The 21774-nt window shown below is 35.0% G+C and overlaps 2 protein-coding genes across 12 annotated transcripts in view; both read right to left on the reverse strand.

Annotated features, from left to right (window-relative positions):
• LOC126759826 (amyloid-beta-like protein) overlaps nt 1–17478 on the reverse strand; it is a 145319-nt gene extending 127841 nt beyond the window's left edge. For 8 of the 10 annotated variants that reach the window (XM_050474970.1, XM_050474968.1, XM_050474963.1 and 5 more), the window contains exons 1-2: nt 14886–14992; nt 12268–12505 (exon numbers count right to left, since the gene is read on the reverse strand). In XM_050474970.1, coding sequence (XP_050330927.1) covers nt 12268–12345 — 78 coding nt within the window. In that variant the 5' untranslated portion in view covers nt 12346–12505; nt 14886–14992. Of the gene's footprint in view, nt 1–12267; nt 12506–13887; nt 13907–14885; nt 14993–16872 lie in introns of those variants that run through there. The other 2 variants (XM_050474962.1, XM_050474971.1) reach the window with 2 other exon arrangements.
• A 497-nt stretch (nt 17479–17975) lies between these two features.
• LOC126758159 (uncharacterized) lies at nt 17976–21342 on the reverse strand. Of its 2 annotated transcripts, none has more exons than XM_050472251.1 (3): nt 20848–21342; nt 19228–19298; nt 17976–19141 (listed from the first exon to the last, which is right to left on the reverse strand). In XM_050472251.1, exons 1-3 carry the CDS (start codon nt 20878–20880, stop codon nt 18118–18120), a joined length of 1128 nt encoding a protein of 375 aa, XP_050328208.1. In that variant the 5' UTR covers nt 20881–21342; the 3' UTR covers nt 17976–18117. The 2 variants fall into 2 exon arrangements, with proteins under 2 accessions (XP_050328208.1, XP_050328209.1); XM_050472252.1 differs by having other exon boundaries at nt 17976–19123; nt 20848–21341.
• Nucleotides 21343–21774: the final 432 nt, after the last annotated feature.

Consider the following 21774-nt stretch of genomic DNA (forward strand, 5'->3'; position numbering starts at 1 on the left):
ACATACATACACGTTAAGAGCCATGCAATGCTGTGTAGCATACTTTTAGGGTAGTGTTGCATTATTTTTTTCCGCAAATATCTAAAGTATGTACTTTCGAACTTTTAGCAAGCATTTTGTAATTAATAGGAAATGAAATGTAGAAATATGTGAAAATCGTGAAATTGCAGCAAGGTGCGGAGCTCAAGGATTCAAAAGTGTTACCACTGGGAGTGGAAATTACTTGGAGCACTTCAAAAGGTGCAGTGGATACTGATTGAGCAGCAAGCATGTGTGGCGCTCAATGGAGCTGAATTGGCGTTTCTTGTGCAAAATGAGTTTTGAGAGGAAGGAAGTGGAGAGATGAGCGATGAAGTGAGGCGGCGTGGAAAGTGATGCAAGGTGGGGCACAATGGAGTGCCGCGCCAGCAGCAGTATGTGGTGAAAAGCAATATTGCCCTCATCAATCGTTGTCAACGTCAAAGGCCCGCAGATAATACGGCAATAGAGGAAAACTGAAGCAGAAAAGTACCGTTTGAGATTAGTTGGAGTTTTCGAGGAGTTAAACACATACAAAAATATAAAGTTACCAACATAAATGTATAAAAAAAGGCAAGTATGTGTGATAGAAAGGATATTGGCACTTTGAAAAGTTACCAACAAGCCAATATTTGAGGTATGTGAGAAAACGAGAGACAAGTGATTGTTAACTACGGATACTTTTATTGGCAGGAAAAGATGGTTAGGCAAGGCAAATACAAATTATAAAAGTAATGAAGTAGGAAATATGAAAAATAGTTTCCAACAATAATGATATTGGGTAGTCGATTTTTTCTTATTTTGTCAATAGATGTCGTTGCAGTCGTCTATTTCTAGAGCTACCAATCACATTGTGTTCTACCATATGTATAGTGTTGGCAAGGTGAGAGTTTAAGCTTCATGTAACCAACATTCGGGGAAGTTGAAAAAAAGTTACAGCTGTTCAAAAATGATTGAAAATAATGAAGAAATTATTGCTATTTTAGCAATTTATAGCCTGGACAGCAACCGCCAGCGTAAAACATAGCCTAATTTATAGTATGGACAACAACTCTCAAGAGTTGATTAAGGATTATTGTAGTAAAATAAGATTTTTATTTTGTATGCTGAATCGATATAAATTACCGCTTTAATCGGACAATTACAATCCTTGCCTAGAAAGCTTTCAGCTATTGAAAATCTCACTGCAGCAAATACTATTCCTATCAACCATATACAACCCTTTACTACTCTTTATTTCCACTTTTAAATGCCACATAATTTCTGTCACTTCCACCTTTCCAAGGTCCCTGCGCATCAATGACGACGAAATGTGGGCGAGCGTTGCCATACGCTGATAGAAAACATAATTCACACACCTGTAAATGGTTTCACCACCTCGTAGACCTCATGAGCGTCACTAAACGGTCACTCACACCTCTGCTTTCAGCGCACGACCTCTCTTGAAAGTTGTGCTGTGAGCAAAGAAGGGGTGCGCTGACGTTACAGCCGAGTACGCGTAGTTTATGTCCGCATATCAATTTAAAAATCGACTACTAATTTTGTTACACACACAAATACATGTGCAGGTAGGCCTGTGAGGGTAGGTACACGTCCAGTTAACCACAAAATCGACAACACTGTGATTTTATAGCCGTTTTCCTTCTGTCACCACTGCGCCCCGCCACTCGTTTAGACGCTTCCCATATATTTTAAGTATTTTTTACGATTAAGACCGCTGCTACACACCAACAGTTTCCGTTTTAAATGAGTATGTGGGATAAGCAAAGTGAATTGTGTGGCTATATATTGACATAAAGTACTCTGAAAGGTCCGCTCTTGCCTTCTGCACGATTAGTTACACCATTGTATTCTAAATGGTGGCATTAAAAGGCAAAGCCGATTGCCGCATCAAAGGAGGGAGCTCATAAAGGCACGTAGATAAATACCGTATATCAAATCGGTAGATGTAAAAAGCTCATATATAAGACTATTTCATGCACAGATATACCGAGGAGGTATGAGTATATGCCAGAAAAACAAAATACTTTTTAATGATAGGAATTTCATATGTATGTATTTGTGTTTACAGACGTATGTGCTGCATACATTCGATAATTAATCGTAATGGTAAGGAAAATTCCATGCCTGGGTTATACTAGTCGTATAAGTAACCCAAGTTAATAACTGCTTAACGGTAGGCCAATAGGAAGTAAAAATGCAGGGTTGCAATTGAAATAAATGCAAGTTCAAAGTTTGTAATAAAAATCAATAAATGTTTTTCTAATTTTACTGCGCGCTATTTCTTAAACAACTATTAAGTCATAATCCAGTTTTCTACTACCTTTATCTAACTATTTCTTTCTAACAACTTTTTCCACTTCTTTCTCCATGAACTTCACTTTTCACTATTTTGACACATTTTATAGGCCACAAATTCTAACTTTTTTAAATAAATGTGGAACTACTAATTTTTCACTCACAATTTTTCTGCTGCTTTTCTAGTTCAGTACTGCTTTTTCAATATTTTGGCACATTTTATATATATTTATTTTATTTATATTTATTTATATTTAACTATTTTTCTACTACTTTTCTAGTTCAGTTTTTCTTTTTCAAAAAATTCTACTTTATGAAGTGAGTTAATCCTACAACTTTATTCCACTCATGTTTCTACTACTTTTTCAACTACTTTTCTAGTTCAACTCCTCTCTTTTTAACATTTTGATACATTTTATCGGCCACAAATTCTAATTTTCCAACTTCTACTACTTTTTCACTCAAGTTCATAATATTTTCGGCTACTTTTTATATTACATATTTTTGCCCTTTCTATAAACTTCTAATTTCTTCCCTCAATTCTAGTCCTTTCATTTATCTCGTTGCATACTACCATATAATCCAACCACCTCTTCGACCTTAGTGAACTGTCCATTTTAATTTCACTTCCATTCACAAACCCACCATTCTCTTCCTGCGTTTTTGCGCTCGTTTTCTGTTAACATTAAGAGCTTAGACCGCTTTCTTTTTGTTCAGCCAATGTATTGTCTCACCAACCGGCCTGCTGTCCGTTGCACTGCTTGGTCGGCTCACTTTTCTCCACATGAATGTACTCCTACCCGGGTTGCCTTAGAGCATATGCATGCACGTTCAAGCAAGCACAATGGGCACTGCTCATCATTATTGCTTCTAGTACCTCTAAAAACCGCATATTGTTCGTCCAACTAGCCCACTTTTGCCCTTTGTCCAGTCCTTTTCCGTTTCGATGGCTCTTACTACTTCCACATATACGCACCCACACCCGCACACACACACACACACATTTCATTGAGTTTAGCCTCCGCCTCAATGACGCAGCACGAAGACGCTACCTCCTACTCTGCCGCCGCCCTTCGTCTGCCTGCTAATTCCGAACCACCTCGCCTTTATGCCAAGCCCAACAGGCTAACAAAATCAGCTTGTATGTTTGTATGTGTGTGGTTCTAGTGTTCACAATTGTTTCGTTTATATGCGCTGCGCCGGTGCTCTGCGGTGCCCTGCTTGTGTTCGTGCTTTTATTTTTGTTTTCTTTTTTGTTTCACTTCATTTCCAGTTTACCGGTTACTGGCACTTTTCAATGGGTGCCCCCACTTGAGCGAACAAGTAAGTCGCTTGGGTATTTACCACAGCTCCTTTGGTTGCTTTCACTGGCTCAACTCCACTTGCCTCTCGCTATTTCCATTTCCGCTTTAGCCGTTTCACGTTCGCCAAACCTGGACCCGATGTGCCTTACCACCTTTTTCGCCATCATTTTCATTTCTATTCATTTCAGTTCATTTGCTCGATTGTGTGAATCATCGCCATCATCTTTATTGGGTTGAGTGCATGCTAGGTCGGACGGTACGTCATTGGGACGCTTGGCTCGGGCGCTGGGTGTGAAAAAGGGTTGCCATAACAGCGTAAATACGAAATTATGTTTTATAGAAGTCCAGAGTTGAAAATTCACTTGTCAGCAGATCGCATGTTGAACGAATTTTGTGGCTTTAGAGCTTTTTTTTTAACTTTTTTCTATAACTAAAATGTAGGCCCTTTGGAGCTTTTTAACTCGTTTTAAAAAATATTTAAATTTCTACTTCAGAAAGAATTTTGAAATCTTTTAAACTTATGCCTATATCTAAAAATGTTTAGGAGTTTTAGAGCTTTTACTTTCACCTCAAATAATATTTAAATTTGTCACTTCTTGTCTTGCCAGAAGAACAAACCGACTTTTTGAAGTTTTTTATAGGTGTCAAGATCTATCGTTTGCCTTTGTAGCTTTAGAGCTTTTCTTAATCTATTTCTATATCTAAAAAGTAGGCCCTTTGGAGCGTTTTAGCTAGTATTAAAAAACATTTAAATTGTCACTTCAGATTGTTCTTTGAAAGAATTTTGAAACCTTAGAGCTTTCTAAATGTATGCCTATATCAAAAAAAGTTTAGGAATTTTGGAGCTTTTACTTCAAATAGTATTTAAATTTGTCACTTCTTGATCTAAAATCTTATATAGATAGAGTTTTTAAGCTTCCTTTCAACAGTCAAAAGAGCTTATTAATTATAAAGGAATTTGATGTCGTCTATCTGCGTTCCACATTCACTGTAACTCTCTCTCTTTCTACTCTAAACTGTTTATTCTCGTTGATTTTTTTGGACCAGTTTTTCCTTCTCTTAGTTAAAATCCGCTAGTAATGCGAAGTACAAGAGTTTCATGAGGAAGGCTTTCAAGTGGAGCAAAAGTTTAGTTACTTCACAAAGTTCAAGAGAAAGAAAAACAACAATTTTAACATAACCCTTATCTGAGGCCATATTTTTCACGCCATTCATTTTAGTACTAAGTACTAAATTTTAATCGGCACTACTTTCTTTACGAGCCTGAACTATTTTTACTACACAATGCAAAGACAGTTCCCTTTGATATAAAAAAGAGCACTTAAAGGGGCAGTAAAGGTAACGACGCACTTAACGCAAAACACTATAGGAAATCGGTCACGGGTTGGTGTTAGAAGCGACTAAAATAAAAAAGACCTATTCAGAAAAGGCTTTGGAGGCAGTAAAACTCTGATACTTTGAGAACAAATGGGAGACATTGCAAAACGTCGCGGTAATTAAATAAATAATTAGGTAATGAAGCGAGCTAAAGAAATCAATAACATTCTCCCCCCGATCATGTGCTGAAATTTACTGTCCATTTCACACATTAACCGCCTGGCACACGAAGTGAGCTTTAATGGTGATGCGAGCGTCTCATTAACATATATAACGGCGCACATATGCACCGTGACGAAAAGCAAGCGCAATGCAGACTGCGGGGGAATGTGTTGCGAGGCACGCAGCAGGCAAATGAATGCCGAGTAACGGCATTTTGCATCATGAACATAAATGTACTGAAAACAGCAGGCACAAAAAGAGTAAAAGCCATTTGTATTTTCATACGAACAAACACATTTAGTGTTGTAGTGTTTGCAGCACCCTTAAATGTTGCATACTTTCTGGATCCAACTACAGAAATGGCCATGTGAATGAACTCGCTTGCTTTATCTGCGCCTTTATAGGCAATTTCAGACATTGTCTTCAGCGAATTGGGGTTAGTGATGGCTGGTTCCAGTACGGTAACGGTATTGAAGTTGCTGTTCAAAACAACATGGCACACATTCACATACCTACGCCTGAGCATATTGTTCGTTTTCATCGAAGTTTTCATAAAATGATGACTTAAAGGCACTTCACTAATTGGGTTACTTTTGATACAGGAGCAAGCTATTTTCTAGAAAAATTTCGCTAAATCGAACTCATGGTTGTAAAGTAGTTCTTTATGTAATCAGCAATCCCATAGGTCTAGTTAATTACTTGAATCTTTCGCTAAATATGCCAGTTCAAACCGTTTAGGGTGACATCTACTGGACGCAGTGTACATACATATATTGTTGAATATACGCCGACATTTTTATAGTGAATCTGTTCCTAAACTTATCCTCGATTTCTGCTAAAGCCTAGGTTTTCATCAACAATTTGAGAAGTAAGTATGCCTATCTTGAATTGATTTAAAACACGCACACAGTAAGAGCCGCCTAGAGGTATGCCTCTCCGATTTTAACTTCAGTGCAAGCATGAAGGGAGAGCGCTAGATGGAGCTGCCATTCCCTTATCGGAATTTTTTTTGGATAATATGGCACACAACTACGCCACTTATAAGAAACCTTTGAGCTTTTACTACACACTTTTTACCCAAATTTTCATTTCGTAGTTATTTTCGGATTATTTATATTTTTTGCTTTAATTTTATTATTCATTTGCCATTAATATGCACATATATGTATGATTTCTTTTATTCCTCAGCACAAATGATTCCCTTTAGACGCGATACAGTCACTTCATTTATGCCACACTCACACAGTTAAACACACTTACGCACAAACAGTAATACACATGCTCATTGCTATTCTAAACACTAGGCATTTACCTATTATTTCCCATTGTATTTTCCCACTGTCGCTCGCTACCCCTCTCTTTCTGCCAGCAGCCTCGATTTCTTTATTTCAGAAGCTTTTCTTTAGTGATTCTACACATGTACGCGCCTTTTGTTGCAATTGTCAATTTTAATTTCGAACAGCAGTGCTAGAGTTTCATAAGCGAAATCCCAAAGCGACCAAATGGAAATGAAAGAATGATGGAGGTAAAGAAAAGGCGCACAGGGCTCACATATCGAGTGGTCGCTGCATTAGTACTCGTATGTGTGTGTGTGAATGTATGCGAGGTTTTGCTGGAAATTATAACCGACAAGCCGGAAAGTTGGCGGAAAAGCTGAATAACCGGCCGCCTAACAGACTGACGCTGCCGCTGCACACACTCAGCGACCCTCGTCTAGCTGACGGCCCCCGCCTACTAACGACTTACAGTTACACGTATGTACTATATCTTCGTGACTTTTAACATTTTTTTACTTTTATCTTCTTGTTTATTTAAATGTTTTGCTTCTCTTTCCTGCCATCCGTTGTTGTTGCTTTGGTTTATTAAATCTTTCAACGCTTTTGTACGTCATTCATTTCCCTGTTGATTGCTGATTTCATGCAGGGGACCAATACTACTTACCCCCCATACAGTTAGTCCGAGTCAGTCAGTCAGCATTTTCATTACAATTGCTTTTCTTCAATTCTTTTGCGCAGTAGTTTATTTGGCTGAATGCAAGGCATTGTTTGCAGCGACTTTTCATTATGCCAAACCCAAATCAAACGCCAGCAGTAAATCTGCCTGAGATTGTACACACGCAGACGGACTTATACATATATGTATTCTAACATTTGTTTCACAGAATACACGTTTATTTTTCATATTAAATTTTTACGAGTGTGTTAAATATAACTCTTGACGCCGTCAGTCGCCATTTTTTATTTAATTTTTCATTAGTGTTCTTTATTTTTGCCCCAAAAACTAAGCGCTTTAATTAAGGGGACTTCACTGCATAGAAATTGATAGCTGTTTTGAACTCGAGCTGACGAAAATGTCATAAGTAAAGCCTACCCACAGGCGCTCTAATCTTTAAGCAACCATAACTATCTGATTTTTATTTATACTTTATATAGAAGTGAGCGATATTGGAACTGATCAATTCAAAGGTTATAGCTCAACTTTTATTCGAAATTTGTCGGTTGTTCTAATCTCAGTTTAGCTAACTCTGAACGCATTGGCACTAACGACACATTATTTATTTCAACATTGAAGATTTTTACCTTGAACCACTCTACAAAGCTCATCAATAAGTTTGTCAGTAGAAATGAGTAATCTTTATGGATCATTTCGCCAATTGTAGTATTCTTCCCTATTAGTTTCTTTCACCTACAATACGACTGTTTACAACATAAATTCCTTTTTGTAACGGTTGTCAGCAGAATTAGCAACAACAACAAAAAAACTATGGGACTCACGGATACTTGTATAAACGCAAATAAACCTTGACGACATGAAGAAAAGCGAAACAAAATGTGAAAAGGAAATTGAAAGAGCATCGAAGTCTAAGAGATATTTATCTATACAATATTTGTGAATGCCCTATCCGTCTCCAAGTGGCATAAATAAGTGAGTTAAAAGCGATTGGAAGATAACAACATAATGCAGAGTAAATTGAAATGAATATATAAAGGATTATGGGAATTAAATGAATGTAGTATATGTAAAGAAGAAGAAGTATATGCTGCAGAAAAAAGGTTGACTAGTTTAGGTGAGGTGAGCAAATTACGCATTAAAAAGCAGAAACTCAGAGATGAGAAGATATTTTAGGTAAAAGAAAACTACTCACAGCCTGTTATTTTTTCGAGAATTGTACTTCGCAGCATTTTATAACATACATTTCAGCTTTAAAAGCTGACTAGCTTGCCTTAGCGCACTGGTACCATATTTTAAAATTATTGAATATATTTAAATTAATTTTTACGCTTGATTTTTGCTAAAAACTAAGCATGTTGGAGAGAGAAATTATATATTTATAGCCCAAAAATATGCAACGATACTGCAATAATAAGATTTTGCAAATATATAGCATACATTTAGGCTGCTGAACTCGTCAACTTACATAAATACTTAGAGTACGCTTTTCTTCATTAATTTCGGCACTCACGCATTTAGCTCTCTATCTAAAATCAATTTGGCACCCAATCTATTAGTTGCTTGGCATTTGCCCACCAACGACGCATTGCATGTAAAAATGCATCCGCCGAGCGCGACCACTCAACTTGCGCCCGAAAGCTTGCCAAAATGCATGAGTCATGAAGTCACCGCCTAACGCTGCGTTTTGGCCGACATCCAGTTGCCTGAGTGTCTTTTGCTTGCGGCGCTCAGGGTGGAGTGCGCGTCAACGAGCAATGTGTAATTTATCTTTTCTACTGCAAAACAATTTCCGCTTGTAATGCACGAGTTCAAAGGCGTATATAATAAGCGCAGTATCGATATAAAAAATAACAACAATAAGTGGCTTAAAAGAATGCCCAAAGTATGGCAAGATTGTGCTGGCAGAATATAAATTTCGTTGGGGTCAGACACTTTGCGTGCCAAAGGAAATTAAATACAGAATTCGGAAGCACCGTTAAGTAACTACAAACACACACGAAGAACATGCACACATACATACGCACTCATCAGCACGCACTTACACGTCACCGGTAAGCGACATAAACTTCAATTTGTCCAATCAAGCTTTTACAAATATCACTTCAGCAGTGGTACACATACAAATGTACGCTTGTATAGGTTACCTATTTGTTAGTGTGGTGTGGGTTGCCATGACTACGTGCAGTCGCCAGCGAATAGCCATGACAGCGCTGCTAACCGTAACTCGAAGAGCCTTGAAAAAGTTCAAAACGTTTTGGAAATTGATTTCACAATGCACAACAACAGCAACAAAACGAAAAAGCAAACAATGAAAGAGTTAATAAATGATGGTTTCGATAAGCGGTGTGTAACGGTGAAATGTCGAAATGGTAAATGCAAATGAGCGCAGCGGTTCTGAATAGAAAGTTTCGTAATCATTCGTTTTATTCTATAGAATACTGATTTATCGTCGCTTATTATTTAGCGAAACACGAATTGTGTCAGAAGTGCTATTGATTTTTAGCTGGCAGCAGAAAACTTGGAGTGCGGACGTGGTGGATTGAGGAGTTGAGGGGGTTGGGGGTATCAATTCAGCATTTCTACAATAAAAGGTAACCAAAATATCTTTTGGCACTAATTTTCGGTAGAAATTTTAAATCCAAGTAACGAAGGGTGATAAGTAGTGTTATACAAACATACATACGTTTTTGAGAACATGAGAGGATTTTTTACTCTCCGTGACGTCAACTGAGGGGTATTTTCCAAACTCCAGCGGTTTTTGGTTGCATCTTTGACCGAGCTTGATTTGAAAGCTCTAAACAACAACGAATTTGAAAACATACCTATATTTAGTAAACCTCAGAGCTGATGAGGTCTCTTACAAGAAGTTTCCCCCACATAATAGAAACCGGATAATTATTCCCCAAAGTAGTAAGCCAAATAAGTTTTTTTGAGATGGTGTCAGTAGTTTTTGGTGTGATCTTTGACTGACTTGCTCTAAAAAGAAGCGAATTCGAAAACAAATCTATATCTAGTGTAGCTCAGAGCTGAAGAGGTCTCTTGAAAGAAGTTCTCTTTTCCTTACTTAGAAATTGGATAGTAAGCTACCCTAAGTAGTAAGCCAAACAAGGTTTCTGAGGGTGTTTATATTGATGCTACCATATCCTTTAGTACTACAGATATTGTGTTTCAAAGCAATATGGATACAGTAGATCTCTACATCGTGAAGTTTATTCTGTCCTAAAACTAAACCAAAGGCTTCGTGATTATTCAGCTCAAAGTAGAAAAGGAAGTTCATTGATGTCTTTTCAGTTTGTTGAAAACTAATAGTAGTATGATCAACTTTGACCGTGCTCTTTGACAAGACATTCTTGTCAACCTGTAATTCCTAGTAGAGGAAACTTCTCTTGCTTCTGGAGAGAGTTTCCATAGCTACCATTGTTCAGTATTGCTTATCAGATTTGTCATGCTAAAGTTGGCTTTGTTTTGGATGCTTCAACTGATAGTCTTTGGGTGACTTAGCTAAGGACTTCTGGAAATCAACAAGCAGCTATGGGGTCAAGCAAAACCGGCACTTGATGATGATGAGCTCCCTCTTCAAGCTCAACAACTCCTATAAAAAGTATGAATTGATAAGGAAATATAATTAATGATTTTTAGTGCTAACTAAACTAAGCCTCTTTAAGAGAGTTTCTTCAGTACTGATGATTTTAGATTTGAAGTGATAATGCATTCATCTTAGCAACATCTGTTAAAGTCCAGTTTTTAGGCCATCTGAAAACGATTAATGAAAGGATTGTCATTTTACAGTTCAACTCCGAAACTGAAATTATGCCCTGTAAGACAATTTCCAAGTCCAATGCTAAAAGTACGTCTTTTTGATAAGAGTTAGTGAACGTAGATTGCTGGCCCAGCATAACAAAAGCGAATAAACCGTTTGAGAAGCTAAGAATGAGTGAATGAAATTAGGTATAGAAGAAATACGCACGCCTAAAAGTATGCACTTTTCATGCAATTTTCATATGTTTTAAGAAACTAATTTTCAAGAGTTATAACGGCAATTTCTCGTACCTTTTTTGTAGCACCCTCCACTGAACTCTTCACACCAAACGCAATTAATTTTCCCGAATGCTTTCTTCTCTGCCTATTTTCTAGGTTATACAATGTGTACGGGACACATAAAATATATTTTATTACCATTTTTTCGCAACTCGATGGCTATTCGACATTTACGAGTATTACGGCCGCATATTTGTAAGCCAAATTCAAACGAGCGAAAATGTCATTTCCATTTTACCATTTCACCATTTCAACATTTTGACAATAAAACCGGACAATCCCTGTGCGCAATAACAACGTTGCTGTTGTTGTTGCTTACTCATTTCATATGCTTTTATTGCCTTTTATTTACTGCAATAGCAACCCCTAACCAATCTCGGTAATGTGAACGAATGAATGAGTGCGGCGCGGCGTAGCGATGAGTTTTTGAAAAAACACGGTGGTCACCCCAAGAGCTGGACTGACACAAAAACAAAAACAGAAAAAAAGCAAGCAACAACAGCAAAAATCGAATAACGGCGCTGATGAAGTGCGGAGCAACGGAGTATTATAATTATTTCAGTGACCACAACAAGAGACAACAAACACGAAATATATTAAAACGAGAAGACACAAGAAGACCGTGGTTGTGAGCCAAGGTGCAGCACCAACACCAAAAGCAACAACAGCACAACCACACATAAGAAACTAAGTAAACTAGCTACAACAGCAACAACGCAGCAAGTGAAGCAGAAGAAGCTACCGATTCGAGCGACGGTGCCGTTGGAAAAAAGGTCATAAAAACGACGAAGCGTGGCAAATGGTAGAAACCACCGACAACACGACAGCGCAAACGACGAAGTGGCGAACGAGTTGGTCGGCGCGTACGAGCGCGGTGCCGAGGTAAAGGTGAATGGAAGAAAAGCAGCAAAGGCAAAGTGTTGGTAGCGCGAGCTCGAGTATCAAAGGGAGCACTCGGCGCAGTCACTTTGGAGTCCGCACCAGTGCCTGTGTGTAGATGTGTGCTTGTGTGTCGTGTATACTTATGTATATATGAATAAACAGTTATACTTGTGCCGTTATGTTCGTGTGTATACAGTAGTAATGTTCATACATATAATAATCATGACTCACTCACCTGAACATTTGGGCAATTTGTCGCACAGATGACAGTTAAGGCCAACAGGCCAAGACTGACTTTACTTGAGTCTAACATTTCTGTACAATGCTTGCTTGTTGTTATTATTATTGTTGGTTTATTCACAAATTTTACTGTTTGCACGATTTTTCACCACACACACTGGAGGAGTCACAATGTACTGTTATATTTATTAATTCTTGCTTTTTGTTTTCTACGTATGTATTGTTGATTTTTACTGCGTTTGAGAAGTTGAAAATTTTTAAGCTTTTTAGGGAAAATTTGAAAAAATCGAGGATGAATTCGGAAAACAATAAAAATAACAAAAAATACTTAGAAAAAAGTATATGAATATATGAAATTAACTTAATTAAGTTTTCAAAATCGTTTAGCTTGAAAGGGTTAAACTTTGAAATTGAATAATTAAAAGTTAATTGAAAATTGAACAGTTAAAATATATTTTTTAAATAAAAATAACTAAATTAATAATAATAAAAAAATTAATGATAATTAAAAATAAATTATTCAACTTAAAATTATTATTAATTACTATTTTTTCCAAAGTTACAAAAAATAATAAAACATAAAGTATAGCAAATTTTTTAATTAGAAAACCATTTTCTCAAATTTTTAAAGGCTAAAAAAATCAAAACATATTATAGCATATAAAGAAATTCAAAATTTACAGAATACATACAATTATTTTAAAATTGTGTGATAAAATTTATTTAAAAAAAAACAACAATATTTATTATACAAACAATATTTTATTCTAACTAGAGAATATTTGATGGCTAGATAGGTTTTAAAAATAAAAAAATATATTTTTTCGTATCAAAAACCATGTTTCTCTAAACTCAAAAATAATATAAGACAAAAATCGACTATTTTGGATTCAAAAGAGATATACAAAAAATCATTGAAAACTAAATAGTTAATTAATTAATAAATAAAAATTAATTAGTAATTAATAAAGAATCAATAAAATAAAAATTAATTAATTAAAAATTTAATAAAAAATTAAAAAGTAAATTAAAAAAATAAATAAGAAAAAACAAATCATTTAAAAATTATTTAAAAATTTAAAAAATTAATTTATTTTTTAAAATTAAATTATAAATTAATAAAATAAAAATTAGTGAATTAAAAATTAATTTAAAAAATAAAAAATAAAAAATTAATAACAAATAATTTAAAAACTAATTTAAAATTTTTAAAAGTTAATTAATTTTTAAAGATTACAAAATTATTTAATAAATTAAAAATCATTTTGTTTACATTTAAAAAAGCTTATCGTTAAGCACGAAAAACACAATTGAATCCAAAATCAGCACAATATATGAAACAATTTTGAAATCAATAATTTTTTAACTAAAATTCTTTTATCTACTAAAATTATTAAAAAAATAATATTTAAATATTTTATGCAATGCCAAAAATCAAAAAAAAAAATGACGTAAAGAAACTAGAAAAATATTAACAAGAAGTTATATTTTTATAAGTAATTATCAAAGATTTTTATTTTTGTCAATTATATAAACGCTTGTGAAGTTTTCTAGCTCAAAGAATGGCTTTTTTGTCATATCACAGCTCAGTGAGCCAAATGTTATTTAATTTTACTCTTTGTTCGTTGTGTATTAGCACTACAAACTGAATTTTCACAACTTCCAGCGCAAACTGTAATTTAATATTTTTATTTATTTTTTCCTTAATGTTTTATAATTATTTTATTCAATTATCCAAATTTGCCAAAACGCTTTGCTTCGGTACAATTCACCATGCGCCAAAAAGTATGCAACGATTTTCGAGTATACAACTAACGTCTCTGGCGCAGACACAACGCAATTAGCTGTGTTCGCTGCTTTTTCGACTGCAAATCGTTGCGTTTTGGTGGACATAACACACGCGCTCAAACATCGCCGACCTTTTTACACTTTTTTTGTGTTTTTTTTTTTTTGCTAACACTTTTTTGTGTCTTTTTTTTGCACAATATATGTATCAGGTCTACACTTTTTAGTTGCAATCAGCGTTTTACTTTTCTTTCGCTGTATTTTTCCTGTTTTGTTGTCGCTCGGCTTGTTACGCACAGCAGCGGTGCGTTGGCAAAAGGAAACGAGAAAAAAATCGAAACTGTCAGTCACACCCCTGAGCGAGAAAAATGTTTGCGACAACGAAACACCACCAGCGCACAAATGCACACTTCTGCGTTGCTGACGGTGTGTGAACAGACAGACACCCAAAAAATTCTTCAAATATTTGTAAACGGTTTTAAGAAATTCGACGACTTTTGCACAGCCGATTTTTCGGCGCAGCTTAAGGCAGCGTATATATGTAGAGACGTGGTGACAAATGCCCTAAAAAGTCTCGAGTTCCGAATTCATCACCTTCAGCACTATGCAAGTATCCCCAAAATTCACTCTTATGCAAAATGTGCAAAAGTTTTGCATTTGTCTTCGTCGCCACAAAAACTAGTTTACACAACACTCGCCTTCATTAGTTTCAGATTTCTCGTCTTAGTTCACTTTGGTCACGACATTTTCTTACATTTCAACACTTAGTCATTGACAAATCACTTGCTTGGGAAGGGCAAAAAAGAGGAATCAAATTTCTTTGCTTACTTTGCAATCAACTCATTCGGTTGTTCGCCCGTTCGTTAGCTACGCTTCGGTTCGTTTGATTGAAACGCTTACAAATGTCGACGACGACAGTCTGGTGTATGGAAAAATTTTGCACTTAGCAATCACCTTTAAGGCTGTCAGCGGCAGTGAGCCGCCCTGTGCGCAGCCGCCGCTCTCCGATACCGTTAGCATTGTTATTCAAACGTGTGGAACGTATTGGCAAAATTCAATAATAATATCGAATTCGTGCAGGAAAACAGAGTTGATTTTTAGCAAAAGGCAACAGAATGCCTTGAACTGTTCAAGTATTTTTCAAAAAGGTTAAAAACGACTAAAAGATTACAAAATAGCAGAGTTCTTTGGAAAACTTCTAAGCAATAATATTTTTATGATTTTTTAGACCAACAGAATAGAACAGTTTTTTGAAAATAACTGAACTGAACTGAAAATCAGAACCAATACAAAATGACAGAGTTTTTTGGAAAAAGCAAAGCGAAAATTATAATTTGCTTTTGCTAAAATAGAAAAAAAGTTTTTCGATAATTGCTGAACTGAACTGAAGATCTTTCATAAATATCAAAACGTCGAAAAGAAGACGAAAGGCCAGGGTTTTTTGGAAAGCAAAAATATTTTATTTCGAATGAAATAGTTTATCAAATATACTTGACAATATACATATTTTGTAATGTCATATTTTTTTATTCTTTAACGTGTTTTAAGCATCTCACTGAATGCTATATTATTATTTGAAAATAATTCAAGCACAAATACTGATTCGGCTGTAGAACGTTTAGATTTATTCTTGAGATATTAAACGTCTTCGAATCGAACCGAGTTTTTACGCTCTTTAATTCAGAAAATGATACGCATTCTTATTGACTGTTTATAACAGTTTGTTATGATGTTATACCAAAAACGTTTAGTTCTCTCTCGCGCGAGTGTAGAATAACTCAAAGGATTGCGCCAGAAAAAGGACGAGTGCAAACACTTATTCTGTATTCTCCGTAATTCGGCGCAAGCGCGATATGAACACATTCCAATTAAGGACTTATACAAAAAACGTGAAGTAAAGTAGTTAACAAACCAACAACAACAACAGTAAGAGTGGTTTTACATATGCTGAGTACATACACACAACTGCCGTTACTATTGCATATTTGTATGTATGTATTTGTAAGTTGTAAAGTCGAGCTGAGAGCTTAGTTCGAATGAGAAAGAGCGCAGCAAGGAAGAAACTGCAAAATTATTGTACTGTTTATAACAGCATTTGTGTATGATGTTATGAGCTTTTACAGTAAAACTTTAAGATTTTGGTCTTTAGAGCTTTTGAAGCTTTAGCCTTAACATGCCATTAATACAAAGTCAAAACCAATTAAACACGCAAACTTTATGTTTGAAAAGCCTAAAGCAGCATGTTGGATGTTCCAACGAAATTATAAACTAATAAATCTAAGCATACATATATGAGCGCCCGTCAAAACAAGGTTTAAAAAAATGTTTATGACTTAATTTTACAATATTTTACAGTGGTCTACAGCAGTGAAACATGATTGCAAACAAAAAAAAAATTATGAAGAAATGGATGAATAGCTGAAAATTTCAACATTTTGTTATTCCTGCCTTTTGTTTGTCCGTCATTCAGGTTAATCATATGCAATGCTTATCTTACAACAAACTCTAAAACCGTTAGAAGTCGTCAAAAATGACAAGTCAAAAGAAAATAAAAAATAACATGTTGTGACAAACAGAGAAATTTTTATCGCAGTAATTTGTCAAAAATGAGATTCACCTAAAATTAATACCAAATGCAGAGAAATGATATAAAACAACACCAAAAAAGCAGCAGAACCTGTTCTACACCCATATAAAGTTTTGTAAAGGCGAGTTATAAAGAATTACCACTAAAGCGCATCATTAAGAAATGTAAAACAAATCGTTAATCATGTTTTACAAATTAGGAGAGATAAGTAATAAAAAACGTACGTACCTGTGTAATGGGTATACACGATCACCTTGCAGCTACTCTATCTTTCATTTCCTGCTCACACTTAAAACTCTCAACTATACACACACATACACACTATCACTTTCCGCGTTTTACATTTTCTTCAAACTTACAACACTTTTTTACTTTTTTTTTGACAAATGCCTACAACTCGCGGCTGCAATTTGGCTCATTAAACATGCACAAACTTGTATGCACTGCACACAAGGTATCACTCATTCACTTTCGAATTAAACGTAAAGGGATAGCTTTACATTATAAGTTTGGTTGCTCAGCACAGGTTGCATGACCGGGCCAACATGTCACTAATTTTTAATAAAGCTTAGGCTAGCCTTTTTAGATTTGTTTATGCACCGTATCATATTATTGCACATTTTTCTTTAGCTTGCAGACAAAGAACAAATAGTTTAAATACAAATATGCAGCTTTTTTATGCGCCCAAATTGTGCAGGTGATGCTGCGAGCCACCCCTGCTACAACGCAATAGTTAATTGCGGCGGCGGCTCAACTACACGCTATATCTACACTTCAACACGCACTTGTTAACATTCGCACTTATTTACTGCTGCAGCTTCACGAAAACCTTAATTATTTTGCAAAAACATGCAAATTTACTATGCACTATTTGTAAAATGAGGATGACGCGCAAAAAATTAATTACAACTGTCATGCAAATTGAAAATGCTGATTACAGGGTGATTCAGCTGATTTGCAATGCGGAAGTGCAAGGTGATAGTGAGAACTTATAAGTGCAATGACACATTCACAATAGACGAATTTTTATTATATTTGAATTTAATTACGTTACATTTGATATTTTGACATAAATTTGAAAGTGCTGCCGGTATATGCATATGAAAATAATTATGTGTGTGTGTATAATACATGTATATGTACTTATATGAATGATATTAGAAAGAAAATTACGTTGCATGCCATTAGTGAGAAAATTAGCATGGCTTGATATTACAACAACAAAAACATGAAATAAAATTTATGTTGGTACAACAACAATTAAATCTATGTCTTCACGCGAATATTTTTTTTTAATAAATATATAAAAAAATATTTTTGATGCAGCTGAATGAAACATTTTCTTTTTTTATTTTATTTTGTTGACTAAAAATGTAATTTTATGACATTATTATGATTTAAGCTTTTATTATAATTAAAATAAAAAGCACGCTTTTTGCAACATATTTTACTTATTTTTTATAACTTTTATTTTTACGCGCCATTTTGCTGCCTAGTGCTCCCCAGTTCCACAACATCACGTGACTGCTCGTCCACCTTATTCGTACTCAATTGCTCAGCTACAGCCTCCGACGCTTTTGGCCCCAAATTCTCCGTTATTTCAGTCTCCGCTTCAGCCTTCGCTGTTACTTCAGTGTCGCTTTGGGGCTTAACCGCTTCAGTCGTTTCCTGCGCCGCTCTCTCAGTGATCACACTCATCTCCACAGGCAAATTCAGTTCATCAGCGCGCGCCAACAGCATTAAATCATCTTCCTCGTCGCTGGTGGTGCGTCCCTCCGCCGACAACGTGGCGTGCTGCACCGAACCCGATGCGCCCACACTAACCGGACACATGCAGGGCACAAATTGGATTTGTCCCCCCTGACTATTGTAGCGCGTCGCTGGCGCGGTCTTATAAACAGTGTAGTCCGGATAGGGATAGGACGGCCGGTAGGAGTGCGGATTGTAACCCATATAGGCACGCCGATTGTAGGTGGGATATGGGTATGGGTGTGGTTGAGGTTGAGGTTGCGGCTGTTGCTGCGATTCACTCGGGTGCGAAACGGACTGGATTGTGCTTGTGCTGCTGCCCACGGTCGTCGTTGAAGGTGGTGGCGGTGTTGTGGTCGTCGTTGTTGTAGTAGTGGTGGTGCTGGTGGTCGTAGGTGGCTCAGTGCTGGTGGTACTGGTGGTAGTTGTTGGACTCGGCAGCGGCTTCGCGTGCAACACAGGCGCCTGTGGCAGCTGATACATTTGCGGCAGCATTGACTGTTGCTGCTGCTGCTGCGGATGCGGAACTGCGACGCTCACTGGATATGCGCTGCCATGCAGGTAGGTGCCATGCTCGTAACGCGCAGGACCCGCAAGCAACGGTGACGGCAGTGGACTCGCCGCGTGGTGATAGTAGGGGAAGGCTGCGAAAGGATTGCCGGCGATCGGCTGGTAGGTGTAGCTGCGGAAGTAAGTGAGCGGTATCTCTTTAAGCACTCGCGGCGATTCGCTGGAACAATCAGAACGTCTGCATGTTTAACAATTTGTATTTTACAAATAAAAATTTAAATAAAATGTGGTAAAATATTATATGTCTTTGTGTGTATAACTTACGTTGTGGGGGCCGCAGTCGGTGACGCCCACCAGAAAGCATGGGCGGGTAGTAGCAGCACGGCGGTTATTAACTGCAATGAAATTATAATTTTTAGTACTTCTATGAAGAAAATGTTTCATTATTTAAAGTTTTCATTTGAAAAAAAAAAATGTTTTTATAAATATTTTTAGTAAAATTTTCACACATAAATTTTTTTCTTAAAAAAATTTAAAATATATTTAGCAAATATTTGTTTTAAACTTTTTTTGTTTAATATAATTTTTTTTTAATTTTATATATTATTAATTTAGTTATATTCATTAATTTTTATTTTTTATTATTTATTTATTTTTTATCATGCGAATATAACATTATGTTTTATCCCGGAAAATCATAAAATATTTTTTTTGTATATATTTTTATGTAAAAAATTTATTATTCTTAAATTTTTTTTTATAACATTTTATACTATATCATTTACTTATTACAATTTTTACTCAATATGTTATTCAATTATTTGTATATAAAAATATATACAATTAAAAAAACTAAATTTTTATTATTTTAGAAATATTTTGAATATATTTTGAATATTTTACTACATTAAAACGTTTTTTTTATGATTTAGTTATATGTATATACATTTTTTTTTTTATTTTCCATAAAAATATATACATATGTATGTATATCTTTATTGACTCATAATATGCCGCTGTTTTTAGAAATATTTAATTTATTGTTTTAATTTCTTTTCTTGAATATTTTTTTATTAAATTCATAACTAATACTTTTTGCTTAAACAATAAATTTGTATTTTTTTAATTATTCGCATTTAATTTTTTTTATTTCATTCAAAATTTTTATTTCAACAAAAGATGAAAATTTTTGTAATTAATTAGTTTAAACTATTTTTTAGTCTTCTTAAAAAGGTTAAAAAAAAATTAAAATTTTCATAAAATAATAACATTTTTTAAATTATAATTTTTAGTTTAATTTTAATTAATTAATTTTGGTTAAATTAAATTTATTTTTTAATAATTGTCATTAATTTAATATTTTTTGAAATTATTACTTTTTAATTAATTTTTTTTCAATTAATTTTAATTAATTAATTAAGTTAATTACAACTAAAGTTATTGATTTAATTTAAATTTTTGTATTTATTTAATTTAATACCGATTTTAGGCTTCTTTGTTCAATTTATAAACACAAGGATTTCAATTATATATGTATGTATGTAAGTATTTGAAAACATTTTTGTCGTCCACATTTTTACATTTACATATATTATTTTAAATTCATATTCGATAGCTTATTAATCAATCTCCTTGCTACAAGATATTACGACTTATTTGCATTTTTGTTGTTGTACGAGCTTAAAGAGTGTTTAAACTTTAAATATTTTTGCCAAATTATTTCTCCAAAATTTTTTCACAATTTTTTTATTTACAGATTATCTTTTTATATCTTTTTAATTTTTTTTTCATTTTTGAGGTATTTCTTTTAATTTTCATTAATATTTATATTATTTTAATTTACTTCATTTTTTTTTTCAAAAATTTTTAAGGTATTTTTTTTTTTAATTTTTATTATTATTAAAATTTTTTCGGTTTTTTTATTTTTATTTTTTTTTTACCCACCAGCAAACATTTCAGCAACTTTTCAAAAACCATTTCAACTTTTTTTTCCAAACTATTATGAAAGTAGTTCAATTTCAAAGCTTAAAATTAACGCTTCAAAATTTCTAATATAACTGTTAGTCCTTAGTTAGGTTGTTAGTGACAGTTGGTAAGCGTTCATATACTTCAACTTCGCACACTTTTCTAAAATTTTGTTCCAAGAAGTCACTTTTTTATACTTTTACTTTCGCAAAGAGGCTCGTCGCTATCTTTTATACACAAATTCGAACACTTTTAGCACGTTCGCCCTTTTACGTCCTTTGACTTTTATATCTGCAATTATTTCATGTTTTGTAAATCCTTTGTATCAACTTTTAGTATCCAACAAGTTTCTTGTTCGCCGTTCTTTTTGCCCGCGCGGCTGCAGCAACGCAACAATTCTAAAACGTTTCTCAATGGCACTTTGCCCTTTTATACCCAACCGCCGGCTAGAGACAGGCCGCAGCAGGGTCAGCGTTTGTAAAGACATGAAACTTTAATTCTAACAAAATTAATTGAGGTACTAAAATAAGCGAAGCGGCGACGGCACGGAGGCAGCCAAAGTGATGCTAATACGAATTCGAAACCAAAACGCAGCAATAGTTTTCCCAAAAGCCAGCTTTAGACGTAGGAAAAAGAATTACCAAAAATGTAGAAGAGTAGCGAAGAATGCAACACGCACGACTGCAAACAGCGCGCACGCAACCGAAATCAATAAAGCAGCACCAAAACGCCGAATGAGCTGTGAAGTGGAAATTAGGGAGATTGGGGGAGCAGCTTCGGCGGCGCCGGCGGCGGTGCGGTGACCGCAAACGCGACTCACTCAACAAATTAGGTCTGTTGCACGGTTGCTGAGTTGATCTTCGGCTGCGGCACGACCGCTTGGCGTTTATGGCGTCGTTAAAAATG

This window comes from Bactrocera neohumeralis, chromosome 5 (genome assembly GCF_024586455.1).
Source record: "Bactrocera neohumeralis isolate Rockhampton chromosome 5, APGP_CSIRO_Bneo_wtdbg2-racon-allhic-juicebox.fasta_v2, whole genome shotgun sequence".
NCBI lineage: Eukaryota > Metazoa > Arthropoda > Insecta > Diptera > Tephritidae > Bactrocera > Bactrocera neohumeralis.

Coding starts and splice junctions, on each gene's coding strand:
- LOC126758159 (XM_050472251.1), bottom strand. CDS start 20,880: ATGGTTTTTGAAAAGTTGCTGAAATGTTTGCTG. Junction 19,299..20,847: donor AGTTGCTGAAATGTTTGCTG/GTGGGTAAAAAA, acceptor ATTTCATTGCAG/TTAATAACCGCCGTGCTGCT. Junction 19,142..19,227: donor CCGACTGCGGCCCCCACAAC/GTAAGTTATACA, acceptor TTAAACATGCAG/ACGTTCTGATTGTTCCAGCG.